Raw genomic sequence first — 20,760 nt, 5'->3', positions numbered from 1 at the left:
AACTGACAAAAGCTACAGAGTTAAAAATAGTACTTTCTCACAACATTCTCTCTAGGTCCACTTGGTGCCTAAGTTAATCAGGATATTTATCTTGGAATTTCAAAGTTGGACACTAGGACAGTAGTTAAACAAGAAATAGTTCATATTTGCAGATACAACACTGTACCATCACACTAAACCATAAGATGCAAAAATTTCCACCCAACATACCCTATACCTAAATCTGAAGATCTTCGGTTATAATAATTCATTCAAGCGGTTTCCGAATCTATTTTGAATTAGGTTGTCAATTTTAGGTCAATGTGACATATTGAGTCTAATTTTATTATTTTACCTTTTTTTGCTTTTGTTTTCTCTTTATTTCAGATACAAGTTTCTGGTATCTTGGAGAAGACTTACTGGATTTTCCTTTTTGTCGGAGTAAGGATCAATTTTTTCAGTGCGAGATGCCCTTCAATATAAAATATTTTAGCTTACTTCGTGAACAATTTCATTTCTTACAATCCACCACACTCACGGGGAGGAAGGTTCTTTTTTCACTGAGGATTTTCCCTAAGCTCTTGTACCACATATCAATAGGAAGTCAGTAGCGGGAGAAAAATCTCATTCAAATTTTTGAATGAGGTGTTATTGTGTCTTAAGGTTTTTATTTCAGCTTTCCGAGATTCCGAAATTGAAAGATTTGAAAGAGAAACGAATGCCTATTTTAAACTATTTGATCAATATCTAATTACCGTAGAAAAAATACAAATATTTCGGTACACAAACACAATACCGGTAGGTATTTAAATATTTAATGATATTCGAGTAACCCTCCTTCAAGGACAAGAAAATTTTGAAAGGATCGAACAGTCAAATCAATTCCAGTAAAATCTTTCTTTTCAAGAAATCTTTAATAACGTGATTTCAAAAAATTGTCATCTGGTAGGCTATGGAATTTGAAAAGATGATATACAGTGTTCAAGAGTAACGCTCAGCTTGTTCTATAAACTACATATAACATTTTGTGGTAACCTTTTCGAGTTGACGAAACCTTCAAGTTTGAGTTTCGGATTTTTGCAATGATCAGCTAGGACTTCTTCTAAAAATGTTATTATATCGAAAATTATGCCTTAGGTATGTGACATCAGGTAAATGCCACTTATATGTCTCTATTTCATGAATGTGTGCTACAAGCTAAACGCCAATTGTAAACATAGCAACAATTAAAGCCTAAATAATAAAGCCTATTTTACGACGAATTCTTTTGAACGCATGTTAATTATATCGACCTGGAAGTATTAGATAAGCAGAATAAAAGGGCAATAAAACCGTTGTTGCTATGAATATGATTGGAAGAGCGGTTCATATCACTCGATATCTCTTTTGTTCAATTCAAATGATATTCAATTTTTTTCAGCGTTGATTCTTGTTAACTCGCCCTAAAGTGTTAAAAACTACAGTCTTTAGGAGCAATAAGGTATTTCAATTCGACATGATAACGGATTAACGGACCGAAAACTCATGCAATAACAATGATAGGACAAAATTAAACAAAATTTACTAACAACAGAAATTTTCATAACGCAGAAAAATCATAAGCTATACACAAACTCAGTCTTTCCTAGGTGGAATGAATACTGGAGAGAAATGATTCTAACTGCTTTCCGAATTCTATTTTTTATGACCTCATGTTTAGTTGGGCGTCTGGGAAGTAAATCTTCTATTCTCAAAACTATATCCTAAAACCGTAAGGTTTCAAAATTTAAAATCACTATTTTTAGGACGTGTTTGTAATAAGAATTCTATAGTTATGATATACAGGGCATACTTTCGACGTACGGTCGGACACCACCCTTAATGAATCATGTATGTTTATATTGTTTATCTTCTCCTACTAAATTATATATTCATATTCATTATTCAACTGCTTTTGAGCAATTAATAGTATTTGTAAACAAACAACGTGAGTTATAATAACTCACTACTATAACTCACTATAATAAATCGGAAAAGATTCTTGCAATTATTTACGAACCGAATATCAGGGTGGCTCTGTGCTTCTTCTACAAGCCGGTTGGCCGGAAGGGAACAGCCCATTATTGTTATTGAGTGGGGGAATGTCACTTGAATAATTTTGACGTTTTGAAATTAAGTTGATACCTAATTATTGTGAATATTTTGCTGGAAAGAATTAATTCAGATAATGAAAATGAAGTATTATGTACACCTCCAGAAATAAGACAAGCTGCTAATGTACCATACAGAATTTATTGCCCGAAAATTTAAACTAAAATTTTTATAGCATTGTTATAGGTACTCGCCTACGGCTCGCGCTGCAAACTTCATCTGCGTTAGTTATGACCTACATTAGCGCTCGTTAAATGATATACTATTTTTTTTTTCATGATAAACAAGACAATCAACCTCAAGATTCACTTTGCGATTGAAAGAGGTTTTTCTGTTATCATAATAACTTCTATTTCAACACTAAAAAACGTTAATCTGATTCAAGTTTCTCGAGAAAATCACAAACTAGAAATATAAATGATGTACTTCAAGTTGTAAAAACTTGTGAAATGAGATATCGATTGAAATTCAATCTGGGAGGACTCTGCATCTTCTGAAATGCTTTAGGGTTTTCACTTCCAGCTTCCAGTCTCTGAAACAAACTCAATTAAAGAATTGAAATAATCGATCGCTCCTGTGTGAATTCTTGCCCTAACTTGTTAGGAGTAAATCAGATGGAAAAAAACTTTTTGATAAAACTTCGTAACGTTTCGGAGTTTACATCAGACTCCTTCATCGGACAAATTCTTAAAAATCTTTAGAATTCTAGTTTGTCCATTGAATTTACGAAGAGGCAAATTGATTATTTCAATTTTTTAATCGATTTTGTTTCACTGACTGGGAGTGAAAACCCTAAAGAATTTCAGCTGTGAAAGTTGTGAAGTTGTGAAATGTGGTTCTCTGACTCTAATTCAGTTGCTACAACTCAGGTAGTTCATAAAACTACTCTCATAGTATGATTATTACGAAGAATGAATAGAGAGAAATTGACAGAATTAGCAGATAATAAAATTCAACGAAAACCTCAAATGGCGACAAACAGAATGGGAAACGCTCAATAAGTATACGAGAAGTGACGCTAAATTCGTTGAAAGTCTGTTTTCAATTGTTGAACTACTTTTTTGCAACCATGGAGAAATATTCAACGGTGACTTGAAATATTATAAGAAGTGCCAGGTTATTGAGATAAGTAAGCAGTTAGTGTGATTAAGACAAAGCAGAATTTGAATAACCCACTTTTAAAGTTCAATTTCAAGGTTAATTTTTTTAAGTTTTACACCTCAAGTAAACTACTACGATTGGAATTATAAAAACGATGAATGAACGTGCAAACTCTCAAATAACATTGAATAGAGTATAATGTGCGAGAATATGTAAATGTTGAAATTTGAAATATGAAGACATATTATTCAGATCAAAATAAGAGTTGTGTTAAGAAATATAGTCAACTGATCTGAAAGTATTCCCCATAAAAGTGGATTATTCCTGGAACTTGCAACATCTATAAGGACAATATATTCGAGATATACTTTCGATTAATTGAATAATCAAAAGAATATCTCAAAGGGAAGAAACACATATTACCTCGGGAAAAATATTTATGAATTATATAATTTTGAAAATATTGAAATATAAATGATTTTTACATTAAAAAAAAAACGATGTACTGATTCCTAGGTCATTGATGCTATTTCTAGCAAAAAACATGTGACTCTCGTTTGTTTGAATTTTGTATCATAACAATTCATGATGCTTTTTTATAAAAAGTTCTCCGTAATCGAATGCATCAAGAGACAATGGAATCAATAACAGCAATCAAAGGAGTATCATTTTTCATCAAGCTACGAAATTTATAACCCAGTTAATAGTATCGATTAAAGATTAATTTGATGAAATCAATGAAACAGTGAATCTATCTTCTGGGCGATGAAAGAACATCTTTGATATGTTCCGTCCGAAATCATAATACAGAATAACAGTGGGTTTCACAAACCTGTGATTGCTCGATCAACGATTTGACAGTTGTTCGGTTTCCAGAATGAAATCGCTGAAACGTTTTGATTCCTGAATATATCCATGAAGTAGCAATTGAGCATCTTATGAACTTATATAGATAAAAATTGATTCCAAGAATGATATTCTGAATGATAAGAACTGAAATATCGATCGAAAACAAACCGACATCTGCCAATAAAGCGTTGACTGCGATCAAGCTTCGGGAAACCGGGCATAAGATACTCACTTCACAAATTATGGACATCTTGGGCCATTGAGAAAAATTTTGAGTTGCAGAATTCAGGTTGGTATTGAGGATAACATATATGTCTATGCACTGACCGTTTTGTTGTTTATGTTCTTGGTTCAATCGTACAAATTGGAAACATAATTGTATCAATTTTGAATGTTTACGGTTAGTTCCGAATTTGAGTATATCTATAGTTCAAATACTTTTCTAGGTTATCTTCTTTCTTTCTTTTTCTAGTTGATCCTGCTAGCACCCTCTAAGCGCCGCCGCTAATCAAGATAAGACTCGTCTAGGCTCAGCACAATGAGGCTATGCAGCTAATCTCTATTATATCCTGGTCGTTATTCTTGGGATCCCGAGAAAGTGAAAAAATTTCGGATGAACAAAACCTCAAACAGTAGTACTTTTCCGTAACAATTATTGATCAATTTTCACAAACAACACTCATTAAACATGAACTTGTATCTTAGTCGTTGAATATATGAATATTTAAATTTAAGCATTCAATTTTGGAGTTCCAAACCAGAACGCGAGGAAAGTAATCGTCACGCTGTAAAAACCATTTTCGAACTCCTGTTTTAGGTTATATTTATGTAATTATAGAATTTATTTCCATGATGTTACTACCAAAGTGAGAGATCTTTTGTGACCAGATAAAAGATTGCCTCTGAATTTCAAGGACTCTTTCAATAATTCTTGAAGCAAGTATCTTTTCGATCAAATCGATTTCGATTTGAATGATCAGCTATAACTAATTACGAAAGAAAACTACGCACAGATATTCGACTTGCTCGATTAATCCTGCTTCGTTATGCTTCACTAGCTTGCAATCACATGATTCAGCATTCAAACCTAATGCAATTATTTTCTCAGTTTCTTCGATTGAGTCAATAACATGAACAACAGTACAACATTCGAAAAATCTTGAGTCAGTGCAAAGACTCCTATGTAATTGGTCTATGGGTCAATGTTATTCCCAATACTAATCCGCAACTCAAAATTAATAAGTTAAGATTTTGGGGGCTATTACCAATTTAAATTCGATTTTTCACAGCCGCTCTGCTTATCCATAAAGGGTGTACCAGAAAGTACGGAATAAATTGAATCTCCCTTGATATGCATTTGGTTACTTCCATTTCGTATCAAATCGTAAGTTATAGATTATAGAGTAAGGGCCTTGTCCCACCAAAGCAACGCAACAGCGACGCGACAACGATGCGATGTCGCCAGCGTGTATCTTCCGTGTTCATCCCATGTTTTCTATGTGTATAGAACATGTAGTGTTACATTCCCACTGACGGTACAGAAAACTTCGTGTCATCTTGTTTTTGCCGAGCAACAGGCAGGTCAATTTCTAAGCAACAAAATCGTGTCGCTGTGGCGTCGCTGTAGCGTAACTCTGGTGGGATAACGCCGTAAGTCATATTCAATTCAAATTTTCCAAATACCTTTCTTCGTCTCGCTGGAGGCACAATAAAATAGGTTGTAACACAATGGTCCCTGAGGTACTGATTCCTAGAGGCACCATTACCTGGTTCTACTTCATATTCACCATTTAAGTAATCCAGAGTACCTTGAGTTATATGAACTCTCCTGAAAAATTAAATGATTTATACAACGCTCCTTTTGTTCAGGAATTAATAAGATCTATATAATTGCATATAATAGTTCCCATATTTTATTATGCAAATATTCTAGTGAACATGAAAAGCCCACGCTGGTTTCATGCATATTGGTGTCTACAACCGTTTTGCTTTGGTCAAAGAGTTAGGTTAACTTCATACATTTTTATTTTGGCTGTTTTCGATTAATTCTCGTCTGTTATACTCATATTTCATTCGTTTTTCACAATCAGCTTTTTTCAGAACTACCAAGTTTCGTTTCGATTCCTAAAAAAGCATGGACAAATTTTTTCGAATAAGGTTAAAAGTTTATGATAGCTTCGTTATTGAATTATTCTGGTAGTACGACATACGGTATAAGAAATATAAACCCGCATCTATTATTATTCAATGTTGATGACAAAAATATGCTACATAACTACATTGATATATCGAGAGTAGGTTGCCTAGCTAAATCGCGTACTAAAAATGTTAAATGAAGAGATTTTGAATCAAATTTCTTCTATAAACTTCCCTAATATGTTATTCATAAAAATCGAGCATTAGCTTAGAGAATAAACCTCAAACAACTGAAAACATCACGGTTTGCTACTTTTACCTCTGCCCAAAATAGACGTTGCCGGGTTCAAACAGGTACGTAAAAGTTGTTAATATACCTTCATCAGTTATTAGGTCGAATTAAATATCCAATGAGAGGTTATTTGATTCTGAATGCGAACGAACTAATTTTTAGAGAATGAAAATAATAATTAATTCTTTATAGGTAATAATATTTATTCTTTATTGCGAACTTTGCTTATAGCGTTTTTGACGCTCCATTGAGGTTGGTTATAAACGAACATTAGTGTATACCTATACTCCATTCACTTTTATTTTAGCACTCGGTTGGCCATGGAAATTTGACACATTTCACTCTGTATAGTACGAAAATGTAGGGTTATGACGCTTTTCAAAACATTTTTGGGTTTTAAATCAACGCTATGTTGCCCGTTCTACGTGAAAATTTCTGTTATTACGTATTTTATCACAATGTCGAATCTCTTCGGAAAATATGTGACCAACATAATTGAAGTTTATACGAACTGATTGAAGGCATACTAAGCAGTTATTTGCATGGAAAATACAAGAGATCAGTATAATATCCCAGGTAGAAGGGTATTGTTTCAAAGACGTCTTCATTAGTTCTTTATTGGTCTTCGACGTCACTCGGACGTAAAATAACGTCTCTGAGACGTCAATTCAAGTTGGCTATTAAAACGTCGTAAAATAACGCCTCTGAGACATCAATTCAAGTATCCTAGTACTTGTACCACTCTGAGACATAAGACATATAATTTTTTCAAGGTACAATGTATATCGGACAGTTTGAATATGGTTATGTAGATATGAAACGAAGGATAACGTCCGTTAAATTATAAATCGCTATATTCATATCCTTTAGATTCAAGGATAATGAAAATATTTTCAGTCAAAAACCTGAAAAAAAATATGACTAGCTATCCTGTTCCAGTTATTCTATGTAAATGCATGTGTCATCGCATTGATAAATTCATGTTTTGCTTCCTTTCCGTTAGTACACAGTCTTGAAAATAACTTTTTTCTACAAGTGTGCGCGTTCAATCTTTTTCCCGCACGCATTCCAAGTTGCAAAGAGTCACTTTCCCAAAGAGTGCGGGAAAAACGCCTGCTATTTCTTTCCCGCACGCATTTGCGTGCGGGAATGGATTAGCAGGGGTTTTTCCTGCACGCAAATATTATAGAGTAAATTAAATTCTATCATCTTTCTATGGACAGAACGTCAACGCTGAGAAACCCTTAGTAACGACATGCAGAATAACGTCTGTCATTATATATGAATTAATCAAATGAGATATGATCTGTTTCGTGAAATGGATACATTTATATATTTCAAGCGCTTATAGAAAAAATATTGTTCCTAACTCTTGCGTAAAGTGTCTTGCCCGCACTCAACTGCTTACCCGAACTCTGCTTCGCATCGTTCGGGCAACGGCAGTTTCGTGCGGGCAAGTATCACTTTCCGCACTTGATAGGAAAATAACTTTTTCTGACACACCTTTTCGTGATACTCAGTACCAATAATACCAATATTTTAAACAGCCTCGACGTTCGGGTGGTAGCGAACTCGGCTAGGATGCCGGAGGTAGCGGGTTCGAATCCCGCCGTCGCGTCGTCATAGATGTTTGTGGGTGTCTTGTACCTAGGATTTAAATAATGTTGGCTGATGTGCACGAACACAAGGCCAGGGGGGATGGGAAGAGAAAAAAAATGTAACAATCAATGTTGGTTCACATTATGTTGTTTTTTGTTTCATCTCTATCCATGAAATTCTAAAATTTTCAGAAAAATACTAACGTCCTCAGTACGTAAGAAAGATGTACGCAAGACATGAAAAGTACCGAATAATCGTCTTCCAAATTCGTCTTCAAGACGTCACCGATAGCCTAGTTGCACACACACCGATTAAAGGCGGCCGATTTTATATCGTTCGTCGAAATTCCAATAGTGAACCAAGTGTGTGAACGGGACCTGGCACACTCCGACCAGTGAACGTTGCCGGTAAAATGCCGGTGAGCAACCGTCCAATATCGGCAATACCGGGATGTAGTGGCGTACATGACTAAGTACACGTTTGTTCTAGCACCGAGTCACAAGAATGAGTTCTTTCTTGAGTTCAATGTTGTTTTCCGACCGTATCAGTCGAATTTGTTTGGCTGATCGTTTGGCCGGTAAAAATCCGGTGAGTGTGCTCGCAACTACTACCGATAAAATATTGGCCGATTTTATTCCGGGCCGTCCAAAATCGGTGTGTGTGCAACTAGGCTAAGACGTTTTCAGGTAGTGACATATTAACGTCACCATAAGGTCTCACAGACGTCACCAAGTTGGTCACCATACGTCCGAACATGACCAAACAAAGACGTCTTGAAGACTAAAATTTCTACCTGGACCTACCTGCACTAGCTTGAGGAGAGTTAATGTTCGTTATCTCCATTGGCTAAAGTTGAAATACGTTACAACAGTTGTAGATTTCAAAAATATTAACCCGAAGATGAAATGCATATGATGCAATGGTTGGGAATGGGTATCTCCCGAAGGAATTAACATATAATTACAAGAATGTAAAATTCTTCAACAAAAATCATCTTGCATCAATATAACTAAAAGGAATTAAAGGAAGTTTCAAGTCAAGATGAACAAAAATTTCACATGAATAAACAATTAACAGGACAACTGGTGCGTATTTGTGGCTGTTCATCTCAATACATTGATATAATTATAATAAGTAGGTATTTATTGGTACCCCAAGACATTTACAATGTATAGGACAAGTCTAATGAAAAATAGAAAAATCAATTTTTGGGAACTTATTCTACAATGACATTCATCGAAAATCCTGTAGTGAACTTTTCGCATTAATTCAAACGAACAAAAAATTCTCAAATGACACCACTTTTTTGGGTCTCCCAATAGAAGGAAATTCTTTGTCATCCTCTACATTCACAATCTTTCTGGTTGTTGAAATATTCAGCTGAAATATTAGTCGTTTAGATTCAGATGAAACATTATATAAATTCTGTTACATTGAATATGTTCGCTACCGTCTGACTGTATTGTGGATTTTAGAATATCAGGGTATATACACACCTGTATATAAATTTAAAATTTGAAGTAACGGACATGAATTGTATTATTTTTCCTCGTAACTTTCTTTACAGGGAAATTCAACGAATGGTTTAGTTGATTTCAATTTGTTTTATAATGCTTCATGCGCTTTTGGAGCCTTTCTAAAAATTTAAGACTAAAAATTGAAATCTTAATTGTATACTTATTATCGTCTTAAACATTTAATGGTAACACAAAATAACAAGGAGCATTTTTTCAATAACGTGTGTTCCCTCCACGAGCCCTTATAAGTGCAACCATTCGTCTTTCCATATTTCTGATTACGTTGTTGATCATTTCTTGAGGCAAATTCTCCCATATTTTCATCAAAGTAGTTCTTGTTTCTTCCAAGTTTCGAACAGCAGGAATTATTGACTTAAGTCGTCTGCCTAGCAAGTCCCAGACATGTTCAATTGGATTCATGTCTGGAGAACATACAGGCCAATTCATTGTCGGTATTTGAACCTGATTTAAATATTCAGTTACACAACGAGCTGCGTGCGGGAGAGCATTGTCTTGCATCTAGGGAAAATCTGTCCTGATAAATGGGGCAAAAGGTATCACATGATCTTGCAGAATATCCCTTATGTACATATCTGCCGTTAAAGCGCCGCCATCAATAACCACCAACTCTGTGCGTGCTCCTAAACATACGCCACCCACAACATAATTGAGCCTCCAACGAAAGAGACAGTTGGAGTAAAATTAAATTGTTCATTTTGTTCTCCTGGACGACAATACAATCTTTTCCTTCCATCTATTGAATTTACACAGAAACGGCTCTCATCCGTGAACAAAACTTTATCCCAGAGATCATTCCAATTTTGGTGTTCTCGAGCAAAAGTTAGTCGCGCTACTCGATGACGTCTCTGGAGTTGTGGTGCTTTTTTTGACCTATGTGCCATCAAACCAACTTCTTTGACTCTTCTCCTCACTGTAGGCTCACTTATAGTGGTTCCACGAACTTCTTCCAATTCGTTTCTTGTTTGAACTGCGGTTCGAGGCTTATTATTGCGTAGTGTGCAATGTGATAAATCGGTCATCTATGGCAGTGATTGAGCGTTTTATGCCTTGACCTCGTCTCCCCACATACTCTCCAGTTTGCCTCCATTGCATAACACTACGATGGATCGTCGATTTTGATACTGCCCTAGCGATTTCATTGGGTGCTGAATCACTCATTATTCACAGTTTCACAATCAAAGTGAGTTCAACAATCTCTTAGTATTTGAAAATAGTGTTAATATTAACTTTCTTCTATGTGTGTCAAAGTGTTCTCTAGTTATCCTCCATTTCATGATAGACATTCAGCAAGCTAGTGAAATCATGTAGAAAAGAAACATTTGAAGTAACATGTTTATCATCATTTAAATTATTTTCATGAAACTTTCAAAATTAAATCTCAAAATTTTCAATCCACATGAAAATTCGTCACAACTCATAACTAATGTCAGCAGTAGCAAAAATGGATTATTTTGACAGTTTGGCAATGATGTTGTACTTCTGACTGATGAATTCAGTTCATTGGTGAAATGTACCTATGTATCTCCCAGCCTATACTCTCTACTGTCGCTGACAAATTTCCACAGAAATCATATTATATATTGTTACTGTAGAATGCTAATTCAGTAGTAAGAAATGCGGCGAAAAATTGAGAGTGGTCGTTAATGCGAATGCGCATCATGAGTTTATTTTCGAGTAGAACGATGCCGAGTTCCTGAATATTCTGTCGATCGAGCCTTATAGAGAGGGGACAATTCAAGTATCGAAGGTATATGTAGGACAACAACGCGTTTTCTTTCAGTCATTTGATTTTTCACTGTTGTGAACTTGTTACTTGTCAATCATATTAAAAATAATAAATTCAAACTAAGAAATCAACATTTAAATGAATTATCGAGTTTTGATAGCGAATTCCATTGGTATATAGTAGTATTGCACTAGATCAGGATTTTTCAAGATTGTTGCACGGAGTTTATGAAATGCATTCAATGGAATCTGCGATAATATCGAATTCCATTGGTGATGTGTTTAGAACTTCTGTAGTTTTTGTTGCGAGTTGCAAATATTCACTTAGTAAGCACCAGTTATAACCATGGAATTCGCTATAACACTCCAATATTCAGTCAATTCACGGTTTGGTCAAACAATCAATGAAACCTCTACTGTTAAAAATTGAGCGAAGCCCTCCTCCGACCTCTCTCTAGTCTACGCTCCTGACCAGCTCCGGTGGCCGCGTATGGTACTCCGATTCGGCGGTGCGCTGGTTGAACGACTCAGCGGCCCCACTTTCAGTGTTTTTCAGGAGTGAAAAACCACACTTTTACACATTTTTCTTAAGATTCTCTTTGTTAGCTCCGTTGAATTAACTTCGCGCTGCTATCAATGTGATTTTGTAACACCTCATATTTAAGTTCACCTCTTTTAGTTGTTCTCAATTTTTAAGTCTTCTCGCACAATCCTGGTGCTAAATTGTTCGTCTCATAAGGTAAAGTACACTCAGACTACTCAAAATTATTAATTACTCCATTTTCATGATAATTTCACTCTGCTGAAATAAGTCCACGTGCAAGAGATTGTAGAATCTTGAAATAGATTCATAATCCTTGCTAGCACTGCTCAATTGAAATGTCTACTCAACTCAACTCGAACTATTGTCTTCTCAGAACTATATATTTTATTATATTTCATAATTTATATAGATTTTCAGACTTCTCTAGATCCTCTCACATGAAAATGGGTATGTAGCACCAGGATTGAAACTTCTCAAGTTCATCTTCATAGAATTGATATCTGATTCATTGTCTTCTCGCAATATTCTTTATTATTAGAATCAGTTTTATCATTTTTATAACAACTCTTATGATCACCTCTTATACATATGACTAATTCATTGGTGTTGAGTTTCAGATGAATGAATCCTCATATTCTCCAGGGTGGACCCTGGATGTAGCTGTTATTCTCAGAAAAGGATGTGAACACCTCAACGTTAGTTAAACGATCAATGACATTGCTCGATACACCTCGACCTAGGCTCCACCCTGGAAAGTCTGCACGAACACTCATGTCTACTCACTTGGTATGGTCTACTCTTTATAATATGTACTCTCATTGTTTCTCTTCTATATTCATTCATCGGACTCAACATGCATGTTGGTTTTCTCAGCCTTCAGCACATCTCAAAATCTACGATTAGAGATTTATTCAACTCAGTACTCTCATGACTTCTCTTAATTTATCAATTGTTTCTTCTATTTTTCTGATGAACGTTCTAATCGTGCTTACTTGTAAGCAGTTCGTCTCTGTAAATGCTGAATACATTGATAGATTTTTGCTCTCTTCAAGATCATCTCAATGTATATGAATTATACTTTGTTCTTCTCATATTAATTATGATTGTCCTTTTCATTTAATGAATTATTATCGAACTTCTCATTTAATTAGAATTTATTGCCCTTTTCATATTATTTTTAATATTCTAGTGCTTCTCAAATTCATTAATTCTGTGCTTCTCATTTAACTTGTGCTACTCTTGTTCTGCTCATACTTACATTAACATTATTGATCAACTCAAATTTAATGTATCGATTTCTCGTTGATGATCAGACTTAGACATTGCAGTTTCACCTCGGGCCTATTTCTCTGTACTCTCGCGTCTTCTCTTTAAAATTCAGTATTCTAACCCTCGCGTTTTCTGATAGAAAAAGGAGGCTCTCGCAATCAATTTTCAATTGATTGCCCTATCACTGTGTAACCGTTGTGTTGATATTGAATTTATTGAACTCCTCAACGTCTAAGTCTGACATCAAGTGACTTCTCATTTGAACTGCTCTGGACCATCTCTTGTTTTTAATTGGATATTGTCTCTCTGAGTTTATAGATGTTGTTAATATTAGTTGCTTTTTACTGTATTAGCTTCATGCAGGTGACATATTCATTTTATGGTTGTGAATGATTCTTAATAAATGTTTTTATACCATCTCCAACTCAATTATCTTTTAATACAGTCCACTACTCTTTAATTAAAGATCATAACACCCTCGATTTTTTAACATCTACCGACAAATTTAGATTTGGACTTAATACGCTTCACCCCCGAGATCCTGATATATTTTCATTGAAACCTGCACCATCATAGTACTGATTTTCAAACAAAGCATATAATAACATCACAATTAGTCATCCATGCATGTGTTCAATACTGAAGTCCCGTATGAATCGAAAAATAAGTTCCCGAATGAAATATGTTTATTTCTCATTTATACCAAATAAACAATTCTACTGACAATTCTGTGACTGAAGAGACCCAACCGTGACCTACAGATCATTCCAGTTGATCCCAGTTATGATTGGCATTAACTGATTTTAGGGATTGATGTAGTATATCCTTAAACTGCTTATACTGGCCTCCTGGTTTCCAGGCTCCCTCTGTGAATTCGCCATACAGAGCTATTTTGGGGAGTTTTGTGTCTTGCATCCTCAGAATGTGGCTGCTCCATCTGAGTCGGGCCCTCGTTACTTGAGTCTCAATTGTTATACAACTCGCGCGTTGCAAGACTTCTGCATTCGAAACTTAGTGAAACCATCTAATGTGCATTATTTGTCTAAGATGACGTTGTTGCGTTTGTTCAAGCTGTTTAATATGTCGCCTGTAGGGCGTCCAGCTTCCGCTTCCGTAAAGAAGCGTTAGGAAGACCACTGATATCTGTTGGAAGGCTCTGAAGTCTTGTAGCACATCTCCTTGTTCCCAGATCATGCGGAATAGCGTTAGGAGATTATTGACAATGTCTTCATCCAAGGCTTTGAATATTTCCGCTGGAATGCAGTCTAGACCAGGTGACTTATAATTTTTCTTACTTTTTTCCGATCATGCGGAATAGTGTTAGGAGATTATTGACAATTTCTTCATCCAAGGCTTTGAATATTTCCGCTGGAATGCAGTCTAGACCAGGTGACTTATCATTCTTCTTACTTTTTTCCGTTCCTATCGGTAGCGCAACGGGAAAAGGAGAACATTCATTCTATTGTGATTGTACCGGAGGCTTGCCTTCGTCACGTAGTCATGAGTTGGGCTTTAGAATGGTCGCTGCTTTGTATATCACGATAAGTTTGAAGTTTTACATTATGACACTCGTGGCAGTATCGCATGAATGCAGTGCGGGCGTTATATTCTAAGTTATGACTTATTGTGGGGAGTTTCACAAAACTTTCCCAGAATGTGAATATTCAAGTGATCTAGCTGAAAATATTTCACTGAATTCAGATATGAGGGGAAGCCCGGTCTCCTCTGCCTCCTCCATGAAGTCGCCACTGATCTGAAAAACATAATATCGCAACGTCTGTGAGCAGTTCGTATACGATTACGAATACACTATATTTTTCTGGGAAAATCAAAACCACGAACTCTATTCAAAGGATCAGTTTCTAATTATTTGTTGAAAATTCCATTCAGGCTGCCAAATTCCTCGTCCTTTTGATTCAGATCAGAAAAGAGTTGCAACATAAAGGGGACGTGACTTCAGTCTTGGAATCGTACTGAATGGAATAGAGGAGGCAGAATTGAAAATGAATCTAGAAAAGAGTGAAATTTATTCCAAGAATTCTTAACAGCCTCTCTGCGAATATGGGGCAATACAATGTATGAAAGAAGTGCTACCCATTGAATGGGTAAAATCTAATAGATCCACTTGAAAAGTCAGATTGAATCCTAGATATTTAGGATTGCTGTTATATTCTAAGAAAAAATTATCGAACAGTACCCTCAACTGCCTTTATTTTTTATGATAAGTTGTGTCTCAGAATTTCTTAATGTGTAGATAGATTATTCTCTATGCCTAGAAAATCATCAGTGTATATAAATTTCTCAGAAGAAGTAGTAGGGATATCACACAGTATTTGACGAAACCTGAAGTATATTAGTAACAAAAAATATGTTATCAGATACGTTATGCGTACTTATCTGCACAGTTTCACATAAATAGCGTCGATTTTGTTTTAAAGGTATTCAATAGGTTCAATACTAGGTTGCAATCTTGTATATTTCCTGCACTTCCAGCAGTAGATTATTTTATTCGAAATTTTAAGCTAATCCACCTGTATCGCAATGGAATACAATCTCATTCAATTCCAGTAATTTATTCAATAAGTGTTTAGGTCAACTGACTGATGTGGAATATCTTACCCAGGTTCTCCACCAGCTTCCATATTATTCGCAAGAGTCACATCGTTCGACCAAACATCGTATTGCCATTTTCTTAATCCTAGTACACCACACAACACCCTGCCAGAATGGATTCCTACCCTCATGTTTAATTGAACGTCTGTCGCCTCCACAACACTTGCTATAGCATCAATCATATCCAAGCCCATCTCCACAGTGCAGTGTGCATGATCTGATCTTGGCTCTGGAAGACCTGATACACAGTAATAGCAGTCACCCAGAATCTTTATTCTGAGACAGTGATTATCCTGAAACAAATAGGGTTTTCAATCAGAATTGTTACTTGTTCAAACATTTGTAGATTTATGCCCGCAATAGCCAATTCTAGAGCTTTAGATTTCATTACTTTTCGTATAAATAATGGTATGAAGGAAGTTCGTGATAGCAGGTATTCATGATCACCATGAGTACAAATTGGGCACGAATGTTGAATGATGGTGATTTTATATCGTTATTGATAAACTTATAAAATATAAAGCAATTTGATCTACTGAGTGCACAAATATAAACATGCAACTTCGTCATATGTGGAGGAGACTATTTCAATAGATTCATTGTTGAAAGTTAAGCGATGCCACCTCCAATCTTGCTCTTGCAACGCTATTGACTGGTACGCAAATTCTATGGTACTTGGATAACAGCTAATTGACCGACGCAAAAGCTTCCCTTGTGAGCTGTCAGAATTCTCGGCTTCTTCCGAAGCGGAAGACCATTTATTCATTTCCCGTTTTTGACTCTAGTGTTAACCTCGATTCTTGTTGAATTTGCTGTTAGTTCACCTCATTACCGGTGTGAAAACAGCCGAATGAGATAGCAGAATTTGACCTTGAATTCGTCGTACGCCACTGTTCAGTTGAGCGGATATCGATGCAAACATGAGTTCTCGCGTCTGGATTGATATGAGAACTATTATTATTACGTTACATTTTTTCATTTCAAATCACGCCTGTGAAAGCTGAGGGGAAGAAATAAAGAATGTTAACTCAAAAAATGTATGTACATACTTAAGATCGACCTCAAATTTCAAGAGTTATATTGAAAACACCCATCATCATTCACTGTCAATGTTGTTCAAAAAATGGTTCATAAAATGCACTTCAAATTCAGGAGATTAATACACGAAATGAAGCAGAAAAATGTCATTTGCCGCATTCACTTACGCCCCCTAGGAACCGAGATTTGACACCGTCCAATATTAAAAATCCGATTACTAAAAAACTGGACATAGGATCGACTTCAAATTCGAAAACGGTATCGACAAACCATAGCAGAAAAAAGTGCTTTTCATCCTGTCCACTTACACCCCCTAGAAGCCAAGATTTGACACCTGTCAATGTTAAAAATTCGATTACTAAAAAACTGGACATAGGATCGACTTCAAATTCGGAAACGGTATCGACAAACCATAGCAGAAAAAAGTGCTTTTCATCCTGTCCACTTACACCCCCTAGAAGCCAAGATTTGACACCTGTCAATGTTAAAAATTCGATTACTAAAAAACTGGACATAGGATCGACTTCAAATTCGGAAACGGTATCGACCAACCATAGCAGAAAAAAGTGCTTTTTATCCTATCCACTTACACCCCCTAGAAGCCAAGATTTGACACCTGTCAATGTTAAAAATTCGATTACTAAAAAAGTGTACATAGGATCGACTTCAAATTCGGAAATGATATCGACAAACCATAGCAGAAAAAACTACTTTTTATCCTATCCACTTACACCCCCTAGATGCCAAGATTTGACACCTGTCAATGTTAAAAATTCGATTACTAAAAAACTGGACATAGGACCGACTTCAAATTCGGAAATGATATCGACAAACCATAGCAGAAAAAAGTGCTCTTTATCCTATCCACTTACACCCCCTAGAAGCCAAGATTTGACACCTGTCAATGTTAAAAATTCGATTCCTAAAAAACTGTACATAGGATCGACTTCAAATTCGAAAATGATATCGAAAAACCATAGCAGAAAAAACTACTTTTTATCCTATCCACTTACACCCCCTAGATGCCAAGATTTGACACCTGTCAATGTTAAAAATTCGATTACTAAAAAACTGGACATAGGATCGACTTCAAATTCGGAAATGATATCGACAAACCATAGCAGAAAAAAGTGCTCTTTATCCTATCCACTTACACCCCCTAGAAGCCAAGATTTGACACCTGTCAATGTTAAAAATTCGATAACTAAAAAAGTGGACATAGGATCGACTTCAAATTCGGAAACGGTATCGACAAACCATAGCAGAAAAAAGTGCTTTTTATCCTATCCACTTACACCCCCTAGAAGCCAAGATTTGACACCTGTCAATGTTAAAAATTCTATTATAAAAAAACTGGACATAGGATCGACTTCAAATTCGGAAACGGTATCGACAAGCCATAGCAGAAAAAACTGCTTTTTATCCTATTCACTGACACCCCCTAGAAGCCAAGATTTGACACCTGTCAATGTTAAAAATTCGATAACTAAAAAACTGGACATAGGATCGACTTCAAATTCGAAAACGGTATCGACAAACCATAGCAGAAAAAAGTGCTTTTTATCCTATCCACTTACACCCCCTAGAAGCCAAGATTTGACACCTGTCAATGTTAAAAATTCGATTACTAAAAAACTGTACATAGGATCGACTTCAAATTCGAAAACGGTATCGACAAACCATAGCAGAAAAAAGTGCTTTTTATCCTATCCACTTACACCCCCTAGAAGCCAAGATTTGACACCTGTCAATGTTAAAAATTCGATTATAAGAAAACTGGACATAGGATCGACTTCAAATTCGGAAACGGTATCGACAAACCATAGCAGAAAAAACTGCTTTTTATCCTATTCACTTACACCCCCTAGAAGCCAAGATTTGACTGACACCTGTCAATGTTAAAAATTCGATTACTAAAAAACTGGACATAGGATCGACTTCAAATTCGGAAACGGTATCGACAAACCATAGCAGAAAAAACTACTTCTTATCCTATCCACTTACACCCCCTAGAAGCCAAGATTTGACACCTGTCAATGTTAAAAATTCGATAACTAAAAAACTGGACATAGGATCGACTTCAAATTCGAAAACGGTATCGACAAACCATAGCAGAAAAAAGTGCTTTTTATCCTATCCACTTACACCCCCTAGAAGCCAAGATTTGACACCTGTCAATGTTAAAAATTCGATTACTAAAAAAGTGTACATAGGATCGACTTCAAATTCGGAAATGATATCGACAAACCATAGCAGAAAAAACTACTTTTTATCCTATCCACTTACACCCCCTAGAAGCCAAGATTTGACACCTGTCAATGTTAAAAATTCGATAACTAAAAAAGTGGACATAGGATCGACTTCAAATTCGGAAACGGTATCGACAAACCATAGCAGAAAAAACTGCTTTTTATCCTATTCACTTACACCCCCTAGAAGCCAAGATTTGACACCTGTCAATGTTAAAAATTCGATTACTAAAAAACTGGACATAGGATCGACTTCAAATTCGGAAACGGTATCGACAAACCATAGCAGAAAAAACTACTTCTTATCCTATCCACTTACACCCCCTAGAAGCCAAGATTTGACACCTGTCAATGTTAAAAATTCGATAACTAAAAAACTGGACATAGGATCGACTTCAAATTCGAAAACGGTATCGACAAACCATAGCAGAAAAAACTACTTTTTATCCTATCCACTTACACCCCCTAGATGCCAAGATTTGACACCTGTCAATGTTAAAAATTCGATTACTAAAAAACTGGACATAGGATCGACTTCAAATTCGGAAATGATATCGACAAACCATAGCAGAAAAAAGTGCTTTTCATCCTATCCACTTACACCCCCTAGAAGCCAAGATTTGACACCTGTCAATGTTAAAAATTCGATTACTAAAAAACTGGACATAGGATCGACTTCAAATTCGGAAATGATATCGACAAACCATAGCAGAAAATAGAGCTTTTTATCCTATCCACTTACACCCCCTAGAAGCCAAGATTTGACACCTGTCAATGTTAAAAATTCGATTACTAAAAAACTGTACATAGGATCGACTTCAAATTCGAAAATGATATCGACAAACCATAGCAGAAAAAACTACTTTTATCCTATCCACTTACACCCCCTAGATGCCAAGATTTGACACCTGTCAATGTTAAAAATTCGATTACTAAAAAACTGGACATAGGACCGACTTCAAATTCGGAAATGATATCGACAAACCATAGCAGAAAAAAGTGCTCTTTATCCTATCCACTTACACCCCCTAGAAGCCAAGATTTGACACCTGTCAATGTTAAAAATTCGATTACTAAAAAACTGGACATAGGATCGACTTCAAATTCGGAAACGGTATCGACAAACCATAGCAGAAAAAACTACTTTTTATCCTATCCACTTACGCCCCCTAGAAGCCAAGTTTTGACACCTGTCAATGTTAAAAATTCGATAACTAAAAAACTGGACATAGGATCGACTTCAAATTCGGAAACGGTATCGACAAACCATAGCAGAAAATAGAGCTTTTTATCCTATCCACTTACACCCCCTAGAAGCCAAGATTTGACACCTGTCAATGTTAAAAATTCGATTACTAAAAAACTGTACATAGGATCGACTTCAAATTCGGAAATGATATCGACAAACCATAGCAGAAAAAACTACTTTTTATCCTATCCACTTACACCCCCTAGATGCCAAGATTTGACACCTGTCAATGTTAAAAATTCGATTACTAAAAAACTGGACATAGGATCGACTTCAAATTCGGAAATGATATCGACAAACCATAGCAGAAAAAAGTGCTTTTTATCCTATCCACTTACACCCCCTAGAAGCCAAGATTTGACACCTGTCAATGTTAAAAATTCGATTACTAAAAAACTGGACATAGGATCGACTTCAAATTCGGAAACGGTATCGACAAACCATAGCAG

General features: G+C 35.8%; 1 protein-coding gene across 9 annotated transcripts in view; it reads right to left on the bottom strand.

Annotated features, from left to right (window-relative positions):
* Nucleotides 1–20,760, bottom strand: part of LOC123312770 (Ca(2+)/calmodulin-responsive adenylate cyclase-like) — a 210,430-nt gene that overhangs the window by 95,551 nt on the left and 94,119 nt on the right. For all 9 annotated transcript variants that reach the window (XM_044897244.1, XM_044897245.1, XM_044897250.1 and 6 more), the window contains exons 6-7: nt 15,782–16,068; nt 5,743–5,887 (exon numbers count right to left, since the gene is read on the bottom strand). In XM_044897244.1, coding sequence (XP_044753179.1) covers nt 5,743–5,887; nt 15,782–16,068 — 432 coding nt within the window. The remainder of the gene's footprint in view (nt 1–5,742; nt 5,888–15,781; nt 16,069–20,760) is intronic.

This window comes from Coccinella septempunctata, chromosome 5, assembly GCF_907165205.1.
Source record: "Coccinella septempunctata chromosome 5, icCocSept1.1, whole genome shotgun sequence".
Lineage (NCBI taxonomy): Eukaryota > Metazoa > Arthropoda > Insecta > Coleoptera > Coccinellidae > Coccinella > Coccinella septempunctata.
This window is presented reverse-complemented; position numbering and strand designations above follow the sequence as displayed.